Here is a 16,615-nt window from a genome sequence, read left to right as displayed (position 1 = left end):
CTCCTCAAAACCAAATGTGTGATATGTGGTCTCAGGTGAGAAAAAAAATTTTTGGCTAACCTAAGATCACCTTCCAGGGTATGATTTTTTTTTTTTGCTACAGCTTTTGTATATCTTGTGCAGAAAATACCTTAAGGTAATATTGATGTTTACTTTGTGTTGATATGAAGGTAAGTAAAGTGACATCAATTTTCCTTGCATTTTGCTGGGATGTAAAATGTTTAAAGGTGTGGAGAAGTCTGAATGTATTACTACTACAAAAAGAAAACCAGACAACAGACTTGGCTTTTTATTCCTACTGTGCCTTAGCTGAATTTCTTCCTCTTCCCTGCTGACATTACTGGACAATGGTGAACACGGATGCTGTTTTGATGTTGATTTTCATGACTTGTGCCAGTATTGGCTGAGTAAATCAAATGGATCCCCTACTTCCAGACATGTAACTTACTTTAAAGCCCCATGTTGCGTGGCAGGTTGCAGCAAGAAGAAATCACGTATAAAATGTGTCGGAGAACATAAACTTGTCATACAAAGCAGTGGATAGGAAATTGGTGTTGCAAAAGAGTCGAACTAATGTTAGCAAAATATATTTTTAAGAAAAAGCAGAAGGGGTCTTAGAATCTACTTTGAAGCAAAAAGAATTTTATGTGGATGGCAGGATAGAATTAAGATAAGAATGAAAGGCAGTAGAATTAGCTTAGGGAAAGAAATGATTCAATTAATGCTCCAACAAACACAGATGAGAGAATTGGTCATGTTGATAATATGCATGTAAAAAGAGAGGTGTTTCTGTCCTGTTAATGCAGTCTGTCAGACTGGATAGATCTAACATGACTACTTGTTATCTTAAAAACTTAGTATGACTGCTTACTGGTGGTGAAAGTGATAAATATGATTAAGTTTGTTCTGCTTTGAAATGGAAGTATAACTTTCCATCTGAAGGGACTTTATTATTAGAACTGAAGGCTGCCATAAACAATATTGGGAGCTATTGAATAGGTAGAGACCAAGCTTTATGTGTCAGTCTTAAGTTAAACCGCCAAAGCCAGAACATTTCTTAGCCTGATGTTAAAAACAGCTCTTAACTTCCTTTGCCTTTTGCTGCAGAAATGTAACGTCTACAAAATCTTTACTGGATACTGGTTTCTGACTTGTTTGCTGTTGTGTGGTGTGGAATGCAATACACATTTTAAAGGTCACAAATATTAAATTGGTGTCAGTGTGGAGAGGGACAGATAAAATGTTGCTAGGCCTTGTTTACATAATGTCTGTCTGGTCCTTACTTTGGCAGCGTGCGTAGCTTTATAGTAAACCTGGCAGAAGTTAGCATTTCGGTGTAGTTATGAAACATTATAAACCGTTGGATGTAAGAGAGCGGATCCTTAGCTAGCGAAAAGTGCCGCTGAAATCAGTGAAATGTGACAGCTAACACTAGGTGAGGCTCTGCCTCTTACAATATCCCTAAGTCATTGTGTGCAGAAGTGGTGGGTACAGGGCATAACAAAACGAAACATACATCTGACAAAATCTAGTCCTGTTTTTGGGAGGAAGGGTTTAAGCCATAAGATTCAAATCTAGGTAAAACACATTTGGAAACTGTTGTACAGATCAGTGCTTTAATATTTAATAGTTGGAAAAAATGCATTTTACCATTTACATGTATTCTACAGTGTTTTTCACTGAAGTTTGTTAAAGAGAAAGTGAATAGGACCGTTTTGTTACTTCCAGGTAAAAATAAACTTTACATTAAGAGCTTGTGAGACAAGAAGGAACACGCATAGATAAATGACAGTATTTGATACATCACCTTATCTTGGAGGATAATATTTTCAATTTTGCAACAGTTCTGTAGATACTGATGAAAATATTCTGGTAGTTATTTTAAAAAATATTTTTATTGTGCTTTGGTTTCTTCAGGGTAGCCAAGGGGTGGGCTGGTGGGGGGTTTTTTTGTTGTTTGGGTTTGTTTTTTTGCTCTGTGATGACAAATGCTTAGTGGGTGTGGACTATATCAGTCCTGTGAGATCTAACGTGGTTATAAATTGTAAACCAAGGTTGATAGAAAAGTGTACAGTCTTTTTAATAACATAGCTGCACTACTGCTTATTGATACCCCTGATTTTAGGTCCCCAGGAATCCTGACCTCCCAAATGCAGCTCAGGTACAAAAAGAAGAACAAAAGAAGATAGATGAGTCTATGCCTCTGAATACTGAGGAAACTGAAGAGAAAGAAAAGCTTCTAACACAGGTAAAATAAAAACAGCTGAAGTATTTCATCATATGTTTTTTACTAGTAATTGAATATAAATACTAATAATGATAAATAAGCACAGGAAAGCCACACTGATGTTACAGAAAGAAGAAAGCACACAATGTGTAATAATTTTGCTTGGTTTTGCTTTGAGGGACCTTTCCTGTCCTTGAACAAGTTTGTCTTAGTCACCTACTATTTCCTTGAATGTCTGCAACGTTTCTGAGGCAAGGACTTGTATAGTAGATGCGCTACCCAGCAATACATGCAGAAATCCAATCAGTGGGTTTCTTGTATATTCATGCATGTTTTTTATCAAAAAGGGTTTGAGTCAGAGAGGACGAGCCTTTATCAACATATACGGTATTTACACAGATGTGTAAGACATCATGTCACATCAATTAATTTTGTCCCAGTTGGATAGTTGGGCATGTTCTTTTTATACTGGGGCTGCATCCCTGCTGCTGGCTAGTTTCTTGACTTTTTGGACTGTTATCCTGCTGAGTAGGCTTATGAAAAGTTAATTGTTAAGGAGAAAGGCTGTGTCTCAAAATGTAACAGGATTTTTTGATCTAGAAGATTTTCTATAAAAGAATTGGGTGTAGTGTACCTTGAGAAGAAATTTGCAAGGTCAGAATTTGCCTACGAATTTCACCTGTTTATAGCAGAGGAAATATTTAAGCTGGTGCTGATATGCATGTCAGTACTGCTGTTAATGATTGAAAAGAAATATTTGTATTGCGTATATTAGACTTCTTGTAAAGATGCTATGTAATTGTGGAGTGAGCTTATTCAGCTGGGGAACTGACAGAGTTCCTTGTAAATGTATTTCTGTGATGAAAGAAGCTCAATGCACTACAAATTGGTGTTCAGGCATGTGATATTGTTGTTTTGTTCTTGATGTTTTCTCCTTTCCCTGTCTTTAAATTGTAATGTTTCATTCTTGGATGGTTTTTTGTGCATTGCATCTCACTTAACTGTTGTTCAGTTTTGGATTAATTTCTTTGGCATGTAACAAATTTTCTGTTTGACAGTGCTATAGAGTTTCCATTTGATTGCATCTTTTTGGAGTAGAGATCGTTTCTTGACGTACTTGTGCTTTCATCCAACTGTTTGTCTGGTTCAAGGTTTGTAAATGTCCAAAGTAGGAGCTGTTGCTTTAGATAGTTGCACTACTCTAAGAACTTGTAATGACACTTGCATTGGTGCGCCCTGTACTCGTAAGACATTTGTTGCTTCTATCTGCTGAAGGGTGACTTAAAATTACAGTAACCTGTCATTGAGCTTGTTTCTTCGGAGAAGTGCCACGTAAAGTTTAAAAAAGAAAGAAGAGGATAAAGCTCTTACTAATGTATGTGGAGTCATGCACAAAAATATCTCTTTAGACTTTTAATGATTCAGTAATAAGCCCTGGATAATACAAGTTTATGGAAATCCTGAAAGACCATTAACCACTGTAATTATGTGACATTGCAGAGGCATTGCCAATTGGAGCAAATGATACATACATACATAAGACAAAATCTGGCAAAATGTTTCCCTTCTACCTAGTAATGCCTTCTTGATCTCTTGCTGCTTTTACAGGGTTTTACAAACTGGAATAAAAGAGATTTTAACCAGTTTATTAAAGCTAATGAGAAATATGGTCGTGATGATATAGACAATATTGCTCGTGAGGTGGAGGGAAAATCACCTGAGGAGGTCATCGAGTATTCAGGTTTGATATTTTGAAATGTATTTCTTAATCATGTGGTGTTACCATCGTTTTTGCTACATGTTCTTTTAAAATTGCAAGATGTAGAACTTGGATGTGTATAATTTTTGTAAAAAGTATATGATGATTCTTTTCAGAAGACTTAATTCTGTTAAAAAGGTTGAATTTGCAGCATATACATACACCTTCAGCTGCCTTTATCCCTCCTTAGTCAAAATTTAGAACTTGGCATAGGTAATTTACATTGACAACATGGTCTTGTGGAATCATGAAGTTGCCTTATAAGTGGCAACATGATTCTTTATGCTGTTAGTATATATGCTATTTCAGCTAGTACACTGTATCTTTGTCTTTTGTATTTACACAATGCTTTTTAATTTGTACAGAATTCTTACTCTTTCATCCTTGGATTAAATTTTACTAAACACCTTCATAAAATTTAACAATTGTGATGTTCTTCCTATAGCTTAAAAAGGAAGAGCTCCATAAGAATTCCCTTCAAAGTGTTGAATTTATTTTGGGTTGGCTAAAAGATGTCACTGGAGAAGCCACAATTTACTAGCTTTCATAACAGATAGACTAAGTCTCTGACCTTAGAGATAGCTAGTGAAAACTGAAATATGAATGTTTCACCACAAAACTAGCAGCTCTAACCTGTTTCACCATTGTTATGAAAAGCTATCCTTAAAAGTAATTGTTTTCAGAGTTTTACATGACTACAGTTAATTATGTTGAATGTAAACTGTTACAGTTGTTACTAAACCTTTGCTTATAATTAACTTTTAAAGACATTGAATAAAGGGCCTGTGCAAGTTTATTTCTTGGATAGCATAGTAAAAGGGAGAGTATTAGCAAATCTTTTAAGATGTAATGGAACCACAAACTGCACTCCTTTTTTTTGCTGGAGTGCCTCAACTCAGTAAAGTAGTAAGAGTAGAGGAAAAGATTTCATTTTACAAATTATGTTTTGCATTTTCAGCTGTTTTCTGGGAACGTTGTAACGAACTACAGGACATTGAGAGGATTATGGCTCAAATTGAACGAGGAGAGGCAAGAATTCAGCGGAGGATCAGTATCAAGAAAGCCCTCGATGCCAAAGTAATCATTGCAGGTTTTATGTGTTCTGCAGCTGACTTTTTTGAAATTCCTTCAGAAAAGGAATAGCTGGGGATGGGAGTTCTATCTTTTTATGTAGCATGTATGGTATACCATGTATCAGTAATCTATACTAATATGAAATAAATCCTTGATGTAATACTGTATGCTTAATAGACCTTATTTCTGTTTTGCATTCAGATTGCAAGGTATAAAGCACCTTTTCATCAGTTGCGTATTCAGTATGGAACAAACAAAGGGAAAAATTACACAGAAGAAGAAGACAGATTTTTGATATGCATGTTACACAAGATGGGCTTTGACAAAGAAAATGTGTACGAGGAACTAAGGCAGTGTGTGCGCAATGCTCCTCAGTTCAGATTTGACTGGTTTATCAAATCTAGAACTGCAATGGTAGGTACCAGTTATGTGGACGAAGTCACTGTATGAAGTATCTTGTTCTTTTTTTTTTAAGCACCATCACATAAAATTTGTGCCAGAATATTGGAGTCTAGGAAACAAGTGCTGAAAGAATAACTTTTGGTTTTTATTCTCATTTCTAGTTTTTAATAAAATTACCTTTTCCCTTAGTACAGCAAACAACACAATACAGCTGAAACAAACAGATTAGAAAACCTGCCAAGCTGAAGTCCCATGTTACCCAAAGGGATTAATGCAGAGGTAGACTATCCTTACAAACATCCTTAATACTTTTATTGCAAACTAAAAGTTTTACCAAACAATGTCTCCTAAAATATGACTGCTTTTCAGAATTATTGGACATTATTGAAGACTGAAGACATCTGAATTATATGCTGGGAGAAAAGAATAGCTTTTCTAATATTGGTACTTAATTTCTAAAAGCATGGGGAAACATAGTGATTCATATAAGAATTAATCATTGAAGCAATTGGTTTAAAATACACTTTGTAGTTGTGAAATAAGGATTGTCACATGCAAGTGTTTATATATTTTTAGTTGTACTTTTATGAAGATTTTATTCATACTTAGAGAATATAATACAAGTTTGATAGCAAGTAGACTAGTACCCTGAATTTTAGCTGTATTTTTTCCCTTTCTCTGTCTGAAGAGCAGAGCCATGCTTTTTTAATAAAGTCATTAAGTGGGAAGTGATAACACTGACAGAGGCTTTGGTGGTTGCAAATAATAAGCTATGTAGGTACCAACCTCAGAATAAGGGACTCTTCTAATGATAAAAAGCTGTTAGCTCTGCCCTGAAATTTTTGCTCAGATATCCCCTGATTCAGTTCCTTTTTCTTACGAGTAAAAATTCTAAGTCTGTGCACCTTATGTAAGAAACACACGTGCATTTTCATGTGAAAGTATTCATATTGGAAAAATGTAGTTCCAAATTTTTTTTATAATGCCGGAAATAACTTCATCTTGCGATGAGTGAGAACTGGAAGGTTTCTTTTTTGTCTGCTTGAATACACAACTGTATTGGTAATGGCTGATACAAAAGTGAAGCACACTGTCCCTTATACAGCTGTCATAGATTCTCCCCATTGTCTTGTAAGCAAATTTCTAATTAATGCTATGCTGCAGTCATGTTACTTAAATGTCATTTTGTATACAAATCTGGATTATTTTTTTAGTAGTTTAGTCTAGCAATTGCAGAACAACTGTGTGTTATTGTTTACTGTCTTCACTTCCTGGCCTCAAGATTTGTTTATAAAATGTTCTTTCAGTGTTCTGGGTACTGTGCTAAGAATAAATAAACCAGAAGATAAAATATTTAAAATGTGTATTTGAACAGGTGGGAATATTTGCTTTTCCCAGTGCTATTTATAATTATGCAATACAATTTCTACTTGATATTTCAGCAATTAAAAGAGTTTCTGGATAGTGCAGCAGTTAGCCCTTAATTAAAAAGAATTACAAGCTTTACTTGCTAAAATGTATGTCTGAAGAAATACTGGATTTCAAAATTATGTCCATAAAGAGAGAAACCTCCAGTATTATGAAGTTTCTTTTCAGTTGTCTATGGAGGAATCCATTTAAGTAAATTATAGAAATGAGTACTTGAAATTAAAAATGTAGCCCAACACTTAATATTAGTTGATGTATAGTTAAATCAGGGGTAGAGTTAAATGTTCAGTTTAAATCTTCTTGCAGATCCTTATGTTCAGTATAATTTTCTTTTTGAAGGGGATAGAATAATTTGTTAAAGTGTAGAAATATGTTCTGTGGTGTCTAATGCTGAAATTGAGGCACTGGGAATATAGTGAATCTTTTGGCTTATGTTTTTCTCTTAAAATTCTATCCATTAACATTAATATTTTTAGTTTTTCTGCTATTACACAGTTGAAAAAGAATAGTATGAAAATACAAAGCTAAAGTAATCTTTCACTGCCAACGTATATTTAATTTTTTAAAATGTTTTAAATTGTCATGATATGTATGGTTTAGTAGTTTATAACTGCTAATCGCTGATCTATTTTTATGTATTAAGATATCCTGACATTTGTGGAAGTATTAATTTCTATGGGTCTATTTTGCACTAGCTTGGTAATTTTTATGAAGAAATGTGCTGGAAAGTCACTTGATACCAAGAATAATGAACCAAGTATCAATACGAATCTTTATAAAGGGGTAAATAGTAAGTTCAGTGAAAGTGGATAAAACTTCTTAGAATACTGAAATTCACATGTGATCTCAAAATTACCCTTTATTACATTCAAACTGATATGAAGCAAGATAGAAAGGGCAGCATAATTCTGAAAAGGACTTCCCAGGCTCTTCGAGAAAACTTTGTGTTCTACTAACCACTAGATGTCTCTTGAATTCCATATGAATAGCTGATTTATCTTCCATCTTATTTCTGTTTCTTCTCCTTCTGAAGATTTCTCTTTGGAAAACAAATTCTGCTTTATTTATTTATGCCAAAACCTGATGGTTTACCCAAAATGTAAGTTTTCAAAGATGTTGAGAGTGCCTAAAATTGTAAGTTTTTTTTTAACTGGGTACAGAGGTATAAATTTTAAGTTCAGTTTTTACTGTTCTTTTATTTCTGTCCATGCAGGAAGAATGCAAAATATCATGACAGTAGTGAATCATGTATCTGTTTTCTGAAGTCATAAATTACGCATATTCTCTTTTACCTTTCTGCAAACCCTACCCAATATGAGACAAATGACTCCTTTGTAAATGCAGGAATATACGGGCCTGTTTACAGAGCTTAGGACTGCTTTCACTCCCAAGTCAGCATCTCTGTCTTCAGTCATGCAGAAGGTGATGGTTCAGTGCTCCCGTCTTATTTATTGCAATACTAGTCTTTATAGCTATGAAGGGGTGAGCAAAGTACATCTTATCTCTTTCCATCCTAAAGAGAAAAGTATCAGGCCACACTGAATAAAATCTCATCTCTAAAGGTGCAAGGCATTTTAAACTCTAAGTGTATTTTTATAGTAATAAAATGGAATGGATCAGTCCATATTGAAATCTCAGTAGCTCAATGCAGGTTTTATCATGCAGATTCTTTCTGATGGTAGGTGTAGAAGAAACCTGTGTGCATGTCACATCTTACTGTCAACTGCTGCTGTGATTCTCCAGAAAAAATTGGTTTTAATTCCATCCTCTGTCCACAGCATGTTGTTCTGGAGTAGTAGTCCATCTGAAAAGTCTAACTGTGAACCTGTACGCTTTAATAAATGCATGTATTTATGCAAGCATTTTTCCCCAGGAAAGAGGAGGATTTTTCTTAGTGCCTTAGGCAAATGTATCAAGGTTATTTCTTAGTCCTTTCTGATTAATTGCTTGTCTTGAATTTAACACAAACCAGTTTCTCATATACTAGAAAAGATCTAGCTGATTGTTATTGTGGAGCAGCTTGTCATCAGTCTTTACCTACAGCTCCTAAGTCTTCGAGTGCAATGCAGACAGATTTAAATGATGTAAAATGCTTCTGACATACTGACAATCATCTTTCTACTTCTGTCTTTAGTTTTTATCATCTCTATTCATCTATAGAGTGTAGGTTTTTGGGACAGAGGCTCTCTTTTTTGTTCTGTGTTTGGGGATGCAATGTATGTTGGGATGGCTTGCACTCAAGTTTTCTCAGACTTGTTGCCTTTTATCTAAAAACTGTTGTTTGGGTGGAATTTGAGGGTTTTTGTTGGTTGAAGTGAGAGTATCTTACTTCCAGCAGGACTGGCACATTCCAAGGCACAAGCATGGTGCCCTAAGTTATGGTTGAACCTGTACTGTGGGGTGTGGGGTTACTTTTACATGGATGTGGTAGAAATGGCTCATAATAATATTCTGTTTGCAAAACTATATGCATGAGATGAGAATGTTTCCAGTAGGGAGTTGGAAAGAAAAATGTCCTGAAGAATTTTTTCTTTTGTGGTTAAAAAAAAATTCATGTGGTGGCAAGATTCTCTGTGTCCATGCTGAACTACACGGCTTTCACCCAAGGCCGTGGAGCACCCTTTGTAGAGGAATCTGTGGAAACTGTAGAACTTAAGGAATGTGGTTAAGCTTGAGTGTATTAACGTTTCAAAGATAAGTCATATGCTTGACTGTTTCAGAACGTTCAGGATCAAGAAAGCGTGCAGGCTGCATCGTTTTCCATCATGTAACATGATGGCTGAGGCAATATACAGGTTACAGATGCTGAGAAAATAGAGACTAATTCCTGGGCAAAAAGGTCACCTGTTCAATTCATTGCAGATAGACCAGTTGTAGGTTAAGATTTATGCTACAAGGTAATTCTAGGATAGGTTGTGGTTCAAAAATTGCTTCATTGAATTTAATAGAGATAAGACATATTTTTCTGGCTCTTTTCTTCAGAAGAAAGCTTCCTGCTTTGAGTTGGAAAGAAAAGCCTGTGAAATCACTGTTCTCAATGTAGATAGAACATACTGAGTAACTAATGAATATTATTATGTATTTGGTAAAAGATCCTTTTTTTTGATATGGGATAGAAGGAACTAGGTCAAATGAGTTCTGTTAACCAAGCCAACTGTTACTAACTGCAATGCAGATACTTTCAGAGTTGCATTGGAAATATTTTTTTTAATGTATAAATGACCTTATGGCATTTAATCTTGATCACTTTCTGATGGCTTGGAAGCCTTGACGCTAAAAGCATTTAGGCCCTGCTACCTTTTGGGTGCTGTTTGACTAAAAATACAACAGTGAGTTCATGATTTAAGACTGGATAGATTTTTGGCAGTTTGGAGCTCTTGCAGTGTCTTATCACAAAAAACTAGTCTGTGTGCCACGGAAAAGTATAGCTTTGATTCCTTTTCTCTTTGCTTTAAAGATATACTTTTTTTTTATACTCTTTTCCTAAAGTCTGGCATAGTATGCTGGCAGGCTATAATTTGCTTCATCTAAACAAGATGAAAGATCATATCAGTCTTTTGGGGTGTCAGTTTGGAAGATACAGACAATCCTGAAAACTCCTTGTCAGGAAGCTGAATATTTCAGTAAATCTCTCACTGTTTATAAACAAGGTTACACTAAGGTACAGACAGATGAACAATAACTAAGCTAATCCTATTAGTACATGAATATTGAACATTTGTGGAAAGCTTAAGTATTCAAGAATTTTGAACATATTTATGTAAATGAGAGAATTTGTGTAATTTATTTAGAGAATTTGATGTTTTCTATTTCCTTAGGAGTTTCAGAGACGTTGCAATACTCTCATATCTTTAATAGAAAAAGAAAATATGGAAATTGAGGAAAAAGAAAGAGCTGAAAAGAAGAAAAGAGGAGCAAAAGTTACAGCAGTATGTTTAGCAGCACTTATTTTACTTCTCACGGGGCGGAATTCAATTATATTTTTGTTAGAAAACGAAAAAGATAATTGTAGCCACTGATTGTTTTAGGATAAAACATTAGTTGAGAGGTTAAACTGAAATATTTGTTTATTCACAGCTCTCCTAGATTTTATGTAGGTATTCCCAATTCATAGTATTTTGGGGCTTTTTTTTTTGAGAAGAGTCTTTTGTTTAAGTAGCAGAGGAAGACTGTTTTTAAGAAAACGTAGCACTACCCTCCTTCTGCCTATGTATTTACATCATATGTTTGCGTTAATTTAATCTCAGATTGTTATTCCTCCCCTACATAATAGTTCCTGGAAGAAGAAATGATAAGAAGTGCTTCTTTTATTTTGAAGAGTTGTTATCTTTAGAACAGAATTGTGTATAAGTCAAGGCCCTGATCTTTTCATCCAAATCATGGTATGTGTGGTACCTGTACCTGTACCATTCAGACCATGCAATGATTTCAAGAAGATAAAAAGGGTAGCAGAATTAAGTCTCTAAATCTGAGATTTTTGTTTCCCCTTCCATTATGTCCTACAAAGCCAAATTGAAATATATAATACATTAGGGTCATATCTTCTTTTTGAATAGTTAGTCATGCACTTCAAATTTTTCTTTTTAATGCCACCATTTCGTTGAATTTATAAAATTTTTTTTTTTCCCTTTTAGTCACAGAAGAGAAAAGCAGATTTGGCTGCGGAGAGCTCTGGAAAAAAGGATGCTAAGAAAGTGAAGTCGTGAACCTGAAAACTGAATGCTAAATGTAAAACTGCCACTTTCTTTTCTTCATCTACAAGTATTAATTGCCAACTTCTTTGTATTCATGGTACTTCCCCCAAATCCCATGGTTTAATTTTGCAAATTTTGTATACTTTACAATGTCTTTCTTTACCTAAAATGTGTAGCTTTATATCTTATGCATTCCAGTATTTTTGTGTACTGTATTTTGTGAGTTTCATGTCTTGGGCAAAATTCACTCAGTCCTTGTTTTTTTGAAGCTTGTGCTGAGGTTTTAGCTTTTATATGTTTTATATGCTGCTGCTTTGAAGGAAAACCTAGATTCTATAGCTGTATTATTGTTGATTCATATTTTAAATTTATATGGCTGTTGGAAAATAAACTGACGTAATTATTTGAAGAGAAATGTACTTCACCTTTGTTTTCCCTACCCTCTCTCCCTTTTTTGCATAGTTACATTTAGAGTGAATGTTAAGGTTTGTATAATTGTGCCTTCATCATGGATCAGATTTTTTTTTTTTCAGAGGAGTACTTAGATAGGATCAGGAGCATGACAGAACAAAAAAAAAATCTAGTTAGACTGACATCCTTGTTTGCTGTCAGCATTAAATTGACATTTTTCTCCGAAATGTTCGGAAGGAAAGTCAGCAAATACTTATACATTTATTTTTTTTCTTCATCAGTGCTTTCTGCTGGGCTTCATACATGCTTAAACACAGGGTGAGGTGTTCTTCACAATGACTTCTAGGTGAAAACTTTTCGATGCCTAATAAACTGAAGTAGTCAACTAACAGCTTCTTTTTTAAGTAACAAACAAAATAATTAATCTTCTGGTTGGTAGGCTGCTCAGCTATGCTGCCTTGTGCTAAAAGATCTTTGTTGCTCTAATTATCTCTGCTAACTTTCTGCTTTTACCTTTGATTCAACATGTCAGTCAGAAGCAATGGGGATATGTTATGGAGTGCTCCTTTTTAGTATTTCTATTTTAATGAAGGGATGAAAGTCTTGGATGTATGATTTTTTTGACTTTGCAAGAATGGCCTTTATTAAGCAGGTTCATAGTTTCTGCTCACCTTGGAATCTTTCCCTTTCCCAGATCAGTAGAACAGTGACTGTGACATCTAATGTTTTACTTTAATCTTCTGTCTCTGATCTGGTGTTTAGTATGGACCTTGCTATGGTGAGACATGCCCTCATGTCAAGTCTAGATTAATGCAGGGTGCTTTACATGGTACTTCCCTTGAAGACTACTTGTATATTTCTTCTAGTGCAATTTGCTTCCTTCTGTGGTTTGAGGTGTTTTGCGATTAAAAAAACCTCTTTAAACTCTTTGTATTTCATGCTTTACATTGGATTTCATGCTTTACATTGGCTACCTTCTTCCGTATTTGTAAAATTCAGGACTTTATAAAAAGTTTTGAGTCTTAGGACAGAGTTCTGCCCATGTTCTTTTACGTTATTTAAAATATATTGGGATGTCTTTGACGTTTTCTGGGATTAATCTCTCTAAGCTTATTGAGTAATTTCCAACCTTTCTTGATAGTCTGTGTTTAAGGTTTGGGGCAAAATAGATGTGATGACTTGGTTGAACATTTTAAAAGATTAGTAATTTGATTTTGTATTTTGGAATGGAGCTTTTGTTTGGGGACCAAGTTACTAATTATTTCACTGGACTTTTATTTGTAAGACTTGTAGTATAAAAAAGGGTATTTATCTGTTGAGATTCATCTGAGTTGAGAGCTACATCTAATAATGATGGGGCACTTTCAGACAGAAGGTTAGTGAGGGGTGTCACTGCATACTTTTAAATGAGTATGCAACCCAGATGAGATAGGTCTGCTCAGAAAAGAAGGATGTCTTCTCAAATAATATTTTTGGTATTGGAGTAGTTGACATACTGTTTCATCCTTGGGAGAAGGACATTCCCTGTAATTATGGGCTGGAAAAAGGCTGTGCAGCTATGTACATATACAACCACAAATCCCCGGAGCATTGCTAGTAATAGAGAGAGGAAGATGCTTTATTTACATTTGCTTTTTGGCTCCCGTTGCACTCAGTAAGTTTATGGCCTGAAATTATAAAAACAAGAAAAAAAGAGGAGGGAAATAAAGGCTGGAAGAGCCAATTGAATTTTTCTTGAATTACTAGGTCTAGACCTTATTCCATTGCTCTTATTTAGCATCGGATGAATATTTTAATGTTTTAAGTCTTGAAATAAGTGTATTCTGGTTTTGTTTATTGTAGATTAGCTTTGTTTGACTTGCATGTTTTTGTGTATCCAGTTTCTCTGTGTTGCAAAGTGTATGGAAAGTCTTAAAATAGTAATATCTCAACTTGGTTTTTTAATGCAGATTTCTTGTTTTGAGTTACCACTTGAGTTAATGTTCACTTTTCTCCTCCTTCAGTGACATGATATACTAGCTATATAGCAAAAGATCATGCAATTGTTCTTCCAGATATTATCCTCTTGATCAGACAGCTTCTCTGAAGAATGATAGATGCTCCCAGGAACTATCTGTTATCTCTTACAGTCTGTAGTTCCTAGTTAAACTGAATGTGCTGTTGAACAACAGTCCTTGAGAGCACTTGTACACTATATACTAGTTCCTCAGCATATTGAGCCCTCCCATCCATCATGTCCCACAGTGATAACTAAAGAAAATTGCTAACAGCTGCTGGTCAGGATTAAAGTAAAATGGATCTTTCTTTTCCTTTTTCGTTCTAGTTGTAGATATACACGCAGTATGTGCCTAGCAGTATCTAAATGATATGCTGCTGTGACTCGAAATTAGATGGGCTGAAATAAAGGAATCTTCCTACTTTTAACTACTATTTTCTTAGGTGAAGAATAATGTTTGTAAGAAATTTGTAAGCACTGAATGTAATGTGATAGAAAACTTCTGAAAAGTCTGGGCCTTTTGGCAATTTGATAGTTGCCCAAAAATTACATGATACCAAATTTTGAAAATAATTTCCTTTTGAGTAGACAACTAAAATTTGATTGTGTTAGCATTAGGCTTGAAGAAAGAAAAAGGCAGTCATCTAGCACCTTTTCACGCAGCAGGCAGTGCATGTAACGTCCTGGGAGAGGTCACAACAGTTGCTGTGTTCTTTTTCTGTTCACATATTCATTGCGTTCAAATTATCAGTCCTTTTATTTTTGAGTTATGTTAGTGATGACAATAAAGTCACACAGCTGACCATCTTCATTGTATTTAATTTCAATTTATTGTAATAACGTAGAGAAGGAATGAAGCTTTCTCCCTGCTGGTAATAGACAACCATCTTTAGACGCTGTTTGCACAAGTAGCATTACTATACTAAAATATTAAGTAAGAATTCTTTCTTGTACATTAGCATTGCTTGTTTGATTTAGTGCTGATGCTGGTTATGGTTTTAAAAAAAAATCCAGCTTTCAGTCTTTGAGATCATAAGCAATGGGTACAGTATGCAGAAATTAATCAGAATCTTTCTAAATGCCTGATGGAAGTAACTTCCATTATGCAGCTCCTGCAGCGCCTGCAGTTCCTGCTGTGCACTGCTATGATAGAGGCGCTCTCTGTGCGTGCCTCTTCCCCAGGTTCAGAGGAGGGATTAAGTACTTTCAGTGATCACAAATTAATGCCAAAGCTAAAAAATGTCGGCCTTACAAGTTGAAAAAGCGTATGGAATTTTGCAGTCAGCAGTGGTTTACGTGAATGTAAAATGACATGGTTGGTGCAGACATTGACACTGGTGATGTTGGAAGGGATTGATCACTGACTGTAGTTCTGATCTGGTTAAGTTGTTACAATTTACTTAAGTTTACCTAGTCCGTGTACTTCGCTTCAAGCATGTATGTAAATGCTTTGGTGGGTCACAGTTACGATGTTTGATATGTTCTTTTTTTGAAAGAGTTAAAGTTGAACTTGGTTTGCACATTTTGAAATGTAATGTACTCTTTAATTGCATTTGCATGATACCCATCCTTTCATAAGAGCCTTAATAGGAGTAATATTTGCTGCCTCAAAGGTATGTCTACATTGTGTTGTTGAAAGAGAACTTCTGAACTTTTTCATATTGAGATTTGTTTCTTAAGTTGTACATATATGAAAATAAAAATTAATACAAACCTGACGTCTTCTGGTAATTATACTTCTGGCACAGATGGGCCCATGCACTTGGATACTGTTCAAAATAGTTTGATTTTTTTTTTGTTGCTCTTGTACCTTTCATAACCTTCAGGCTATGGTAGCTGAATGTAAGGGGGGTGTGTGTGGCCGTTCCACATCTGCTTTCAAACTTTCTAATTTCCTGTAATCTAAAATAAAATACTAGTAATGCCTGTATTTTTGTAACAGCCTTGCCTGTGTTGTCTCAGTGCGGTATAATACAATGTATGTTGATCCTATATTAAAGTATATTACTGTTTTTCTGTTATTCTATACCTCTGGTGTGTTACTAAAATATAATACTTCAGAGCTTAAGTCTAGGAGACATAGAATGGTAGGGACCAGGAATTTTGTCCCTGCAGTTGTTGATCACTAGCAGACTTGCTAGATATTCTGCTTGGAGAGGTGTGTGCCCTAAATAAATGCTCAGTTTTCCACTTTTTTTTCTCAGGACAACACCCTAGAAAAAAGGAGAGACAGTAAGGAGCTCAGGAAGACTGGTTTATCCTGCCATTGGCTGGTAGCAATTCTGTCTGCTTCACAGTGACTTTTGATAGATCTCACTCTTCTTCAGGTGAGGCACCTAGACCAGGAAGAAGGAGCTGGGAATAGAGATGTGGATCGCCTTACCTTGTCCTCAGTAGCAGGTCAAAACAATTGTTGGGTTCACTGCAAGAACTATAGTTCTTTCAGACAGCTTTGCTTAGTGCCAGGCTGAGCATGATCCCATAGCTAGTTTCTACTTGTTACATATTCTCTGTGGTGGTCTGCCAGCACTAAAGTCTCCTGTTTTCAAGATTTTCTTGGAAGCAGTACCTGCCAACTCGTCTGGAGAAGATGCTCTGTTCAAACATCAGAATTTTTAATGGGA

At 35.2% G+C, this 16,615-nt stretch overlaps 1 protein-coding gene across 1 annotated transcript in view; it reads left to right on the top strand.

Annotated features, from left to right (window-relative positions):
• The window catches only part of SMARCA1 (SWI/SNF related, matrix associated, actin dependent regulator of chromatin, subfamily a, member 1), a 37,284-nt gene extending 21,535 nt beyond the window's left edge, over nt 1-15,749 (top strand). The window contains exons 19-24 of the mRNA XM_059824609.1: nt 2,126-2,248; nt 3,836-3,968; nt 4,945-5,063; nt 5,262-5,474; nt 10,709-10,819; nt 11,525-15,749. Of these exons, the coding sequence (XP_059680592.1) occupies nt 2,126-2,248; nt 3,836-3,968; nt 4,945-5,063; nt 5,262-5,474; nt 10,709-10,819; nt 11,525-11,596 (771 nt within the window). The 3' untranslated portion in view covers nt 11,597-15,749. The remainder of the gene's footprint in view (nt 1-2,125; nt 2,249-3,835; nt 3,969-4,944; nt 5,064-5,261; nt 5,475-10,708; nt 10,820-11,524) is intronic.
• The last annotated feature ends 866 nt before the right edge of the window (nt 15,750-16,615 follow it).

This window comes from Gavia stellata, chromosome 14 (assembly GCF_030936135.1).
Source record: "Gavia stellata isolate bGavSte3 chromosome 14, bGavSte3.hap2, whole genome shotgun sequence".
NCBI classification, from domain to species: domain Eukaryota; kingdom Metazoa; phylum Chordata; class Aves; order Gaviiformes; family Gaviidae; genus Gavia; species Gavia stellata.
This window is presented reverse-complemented; position numbering and strand designations above follow the sequence as displayed.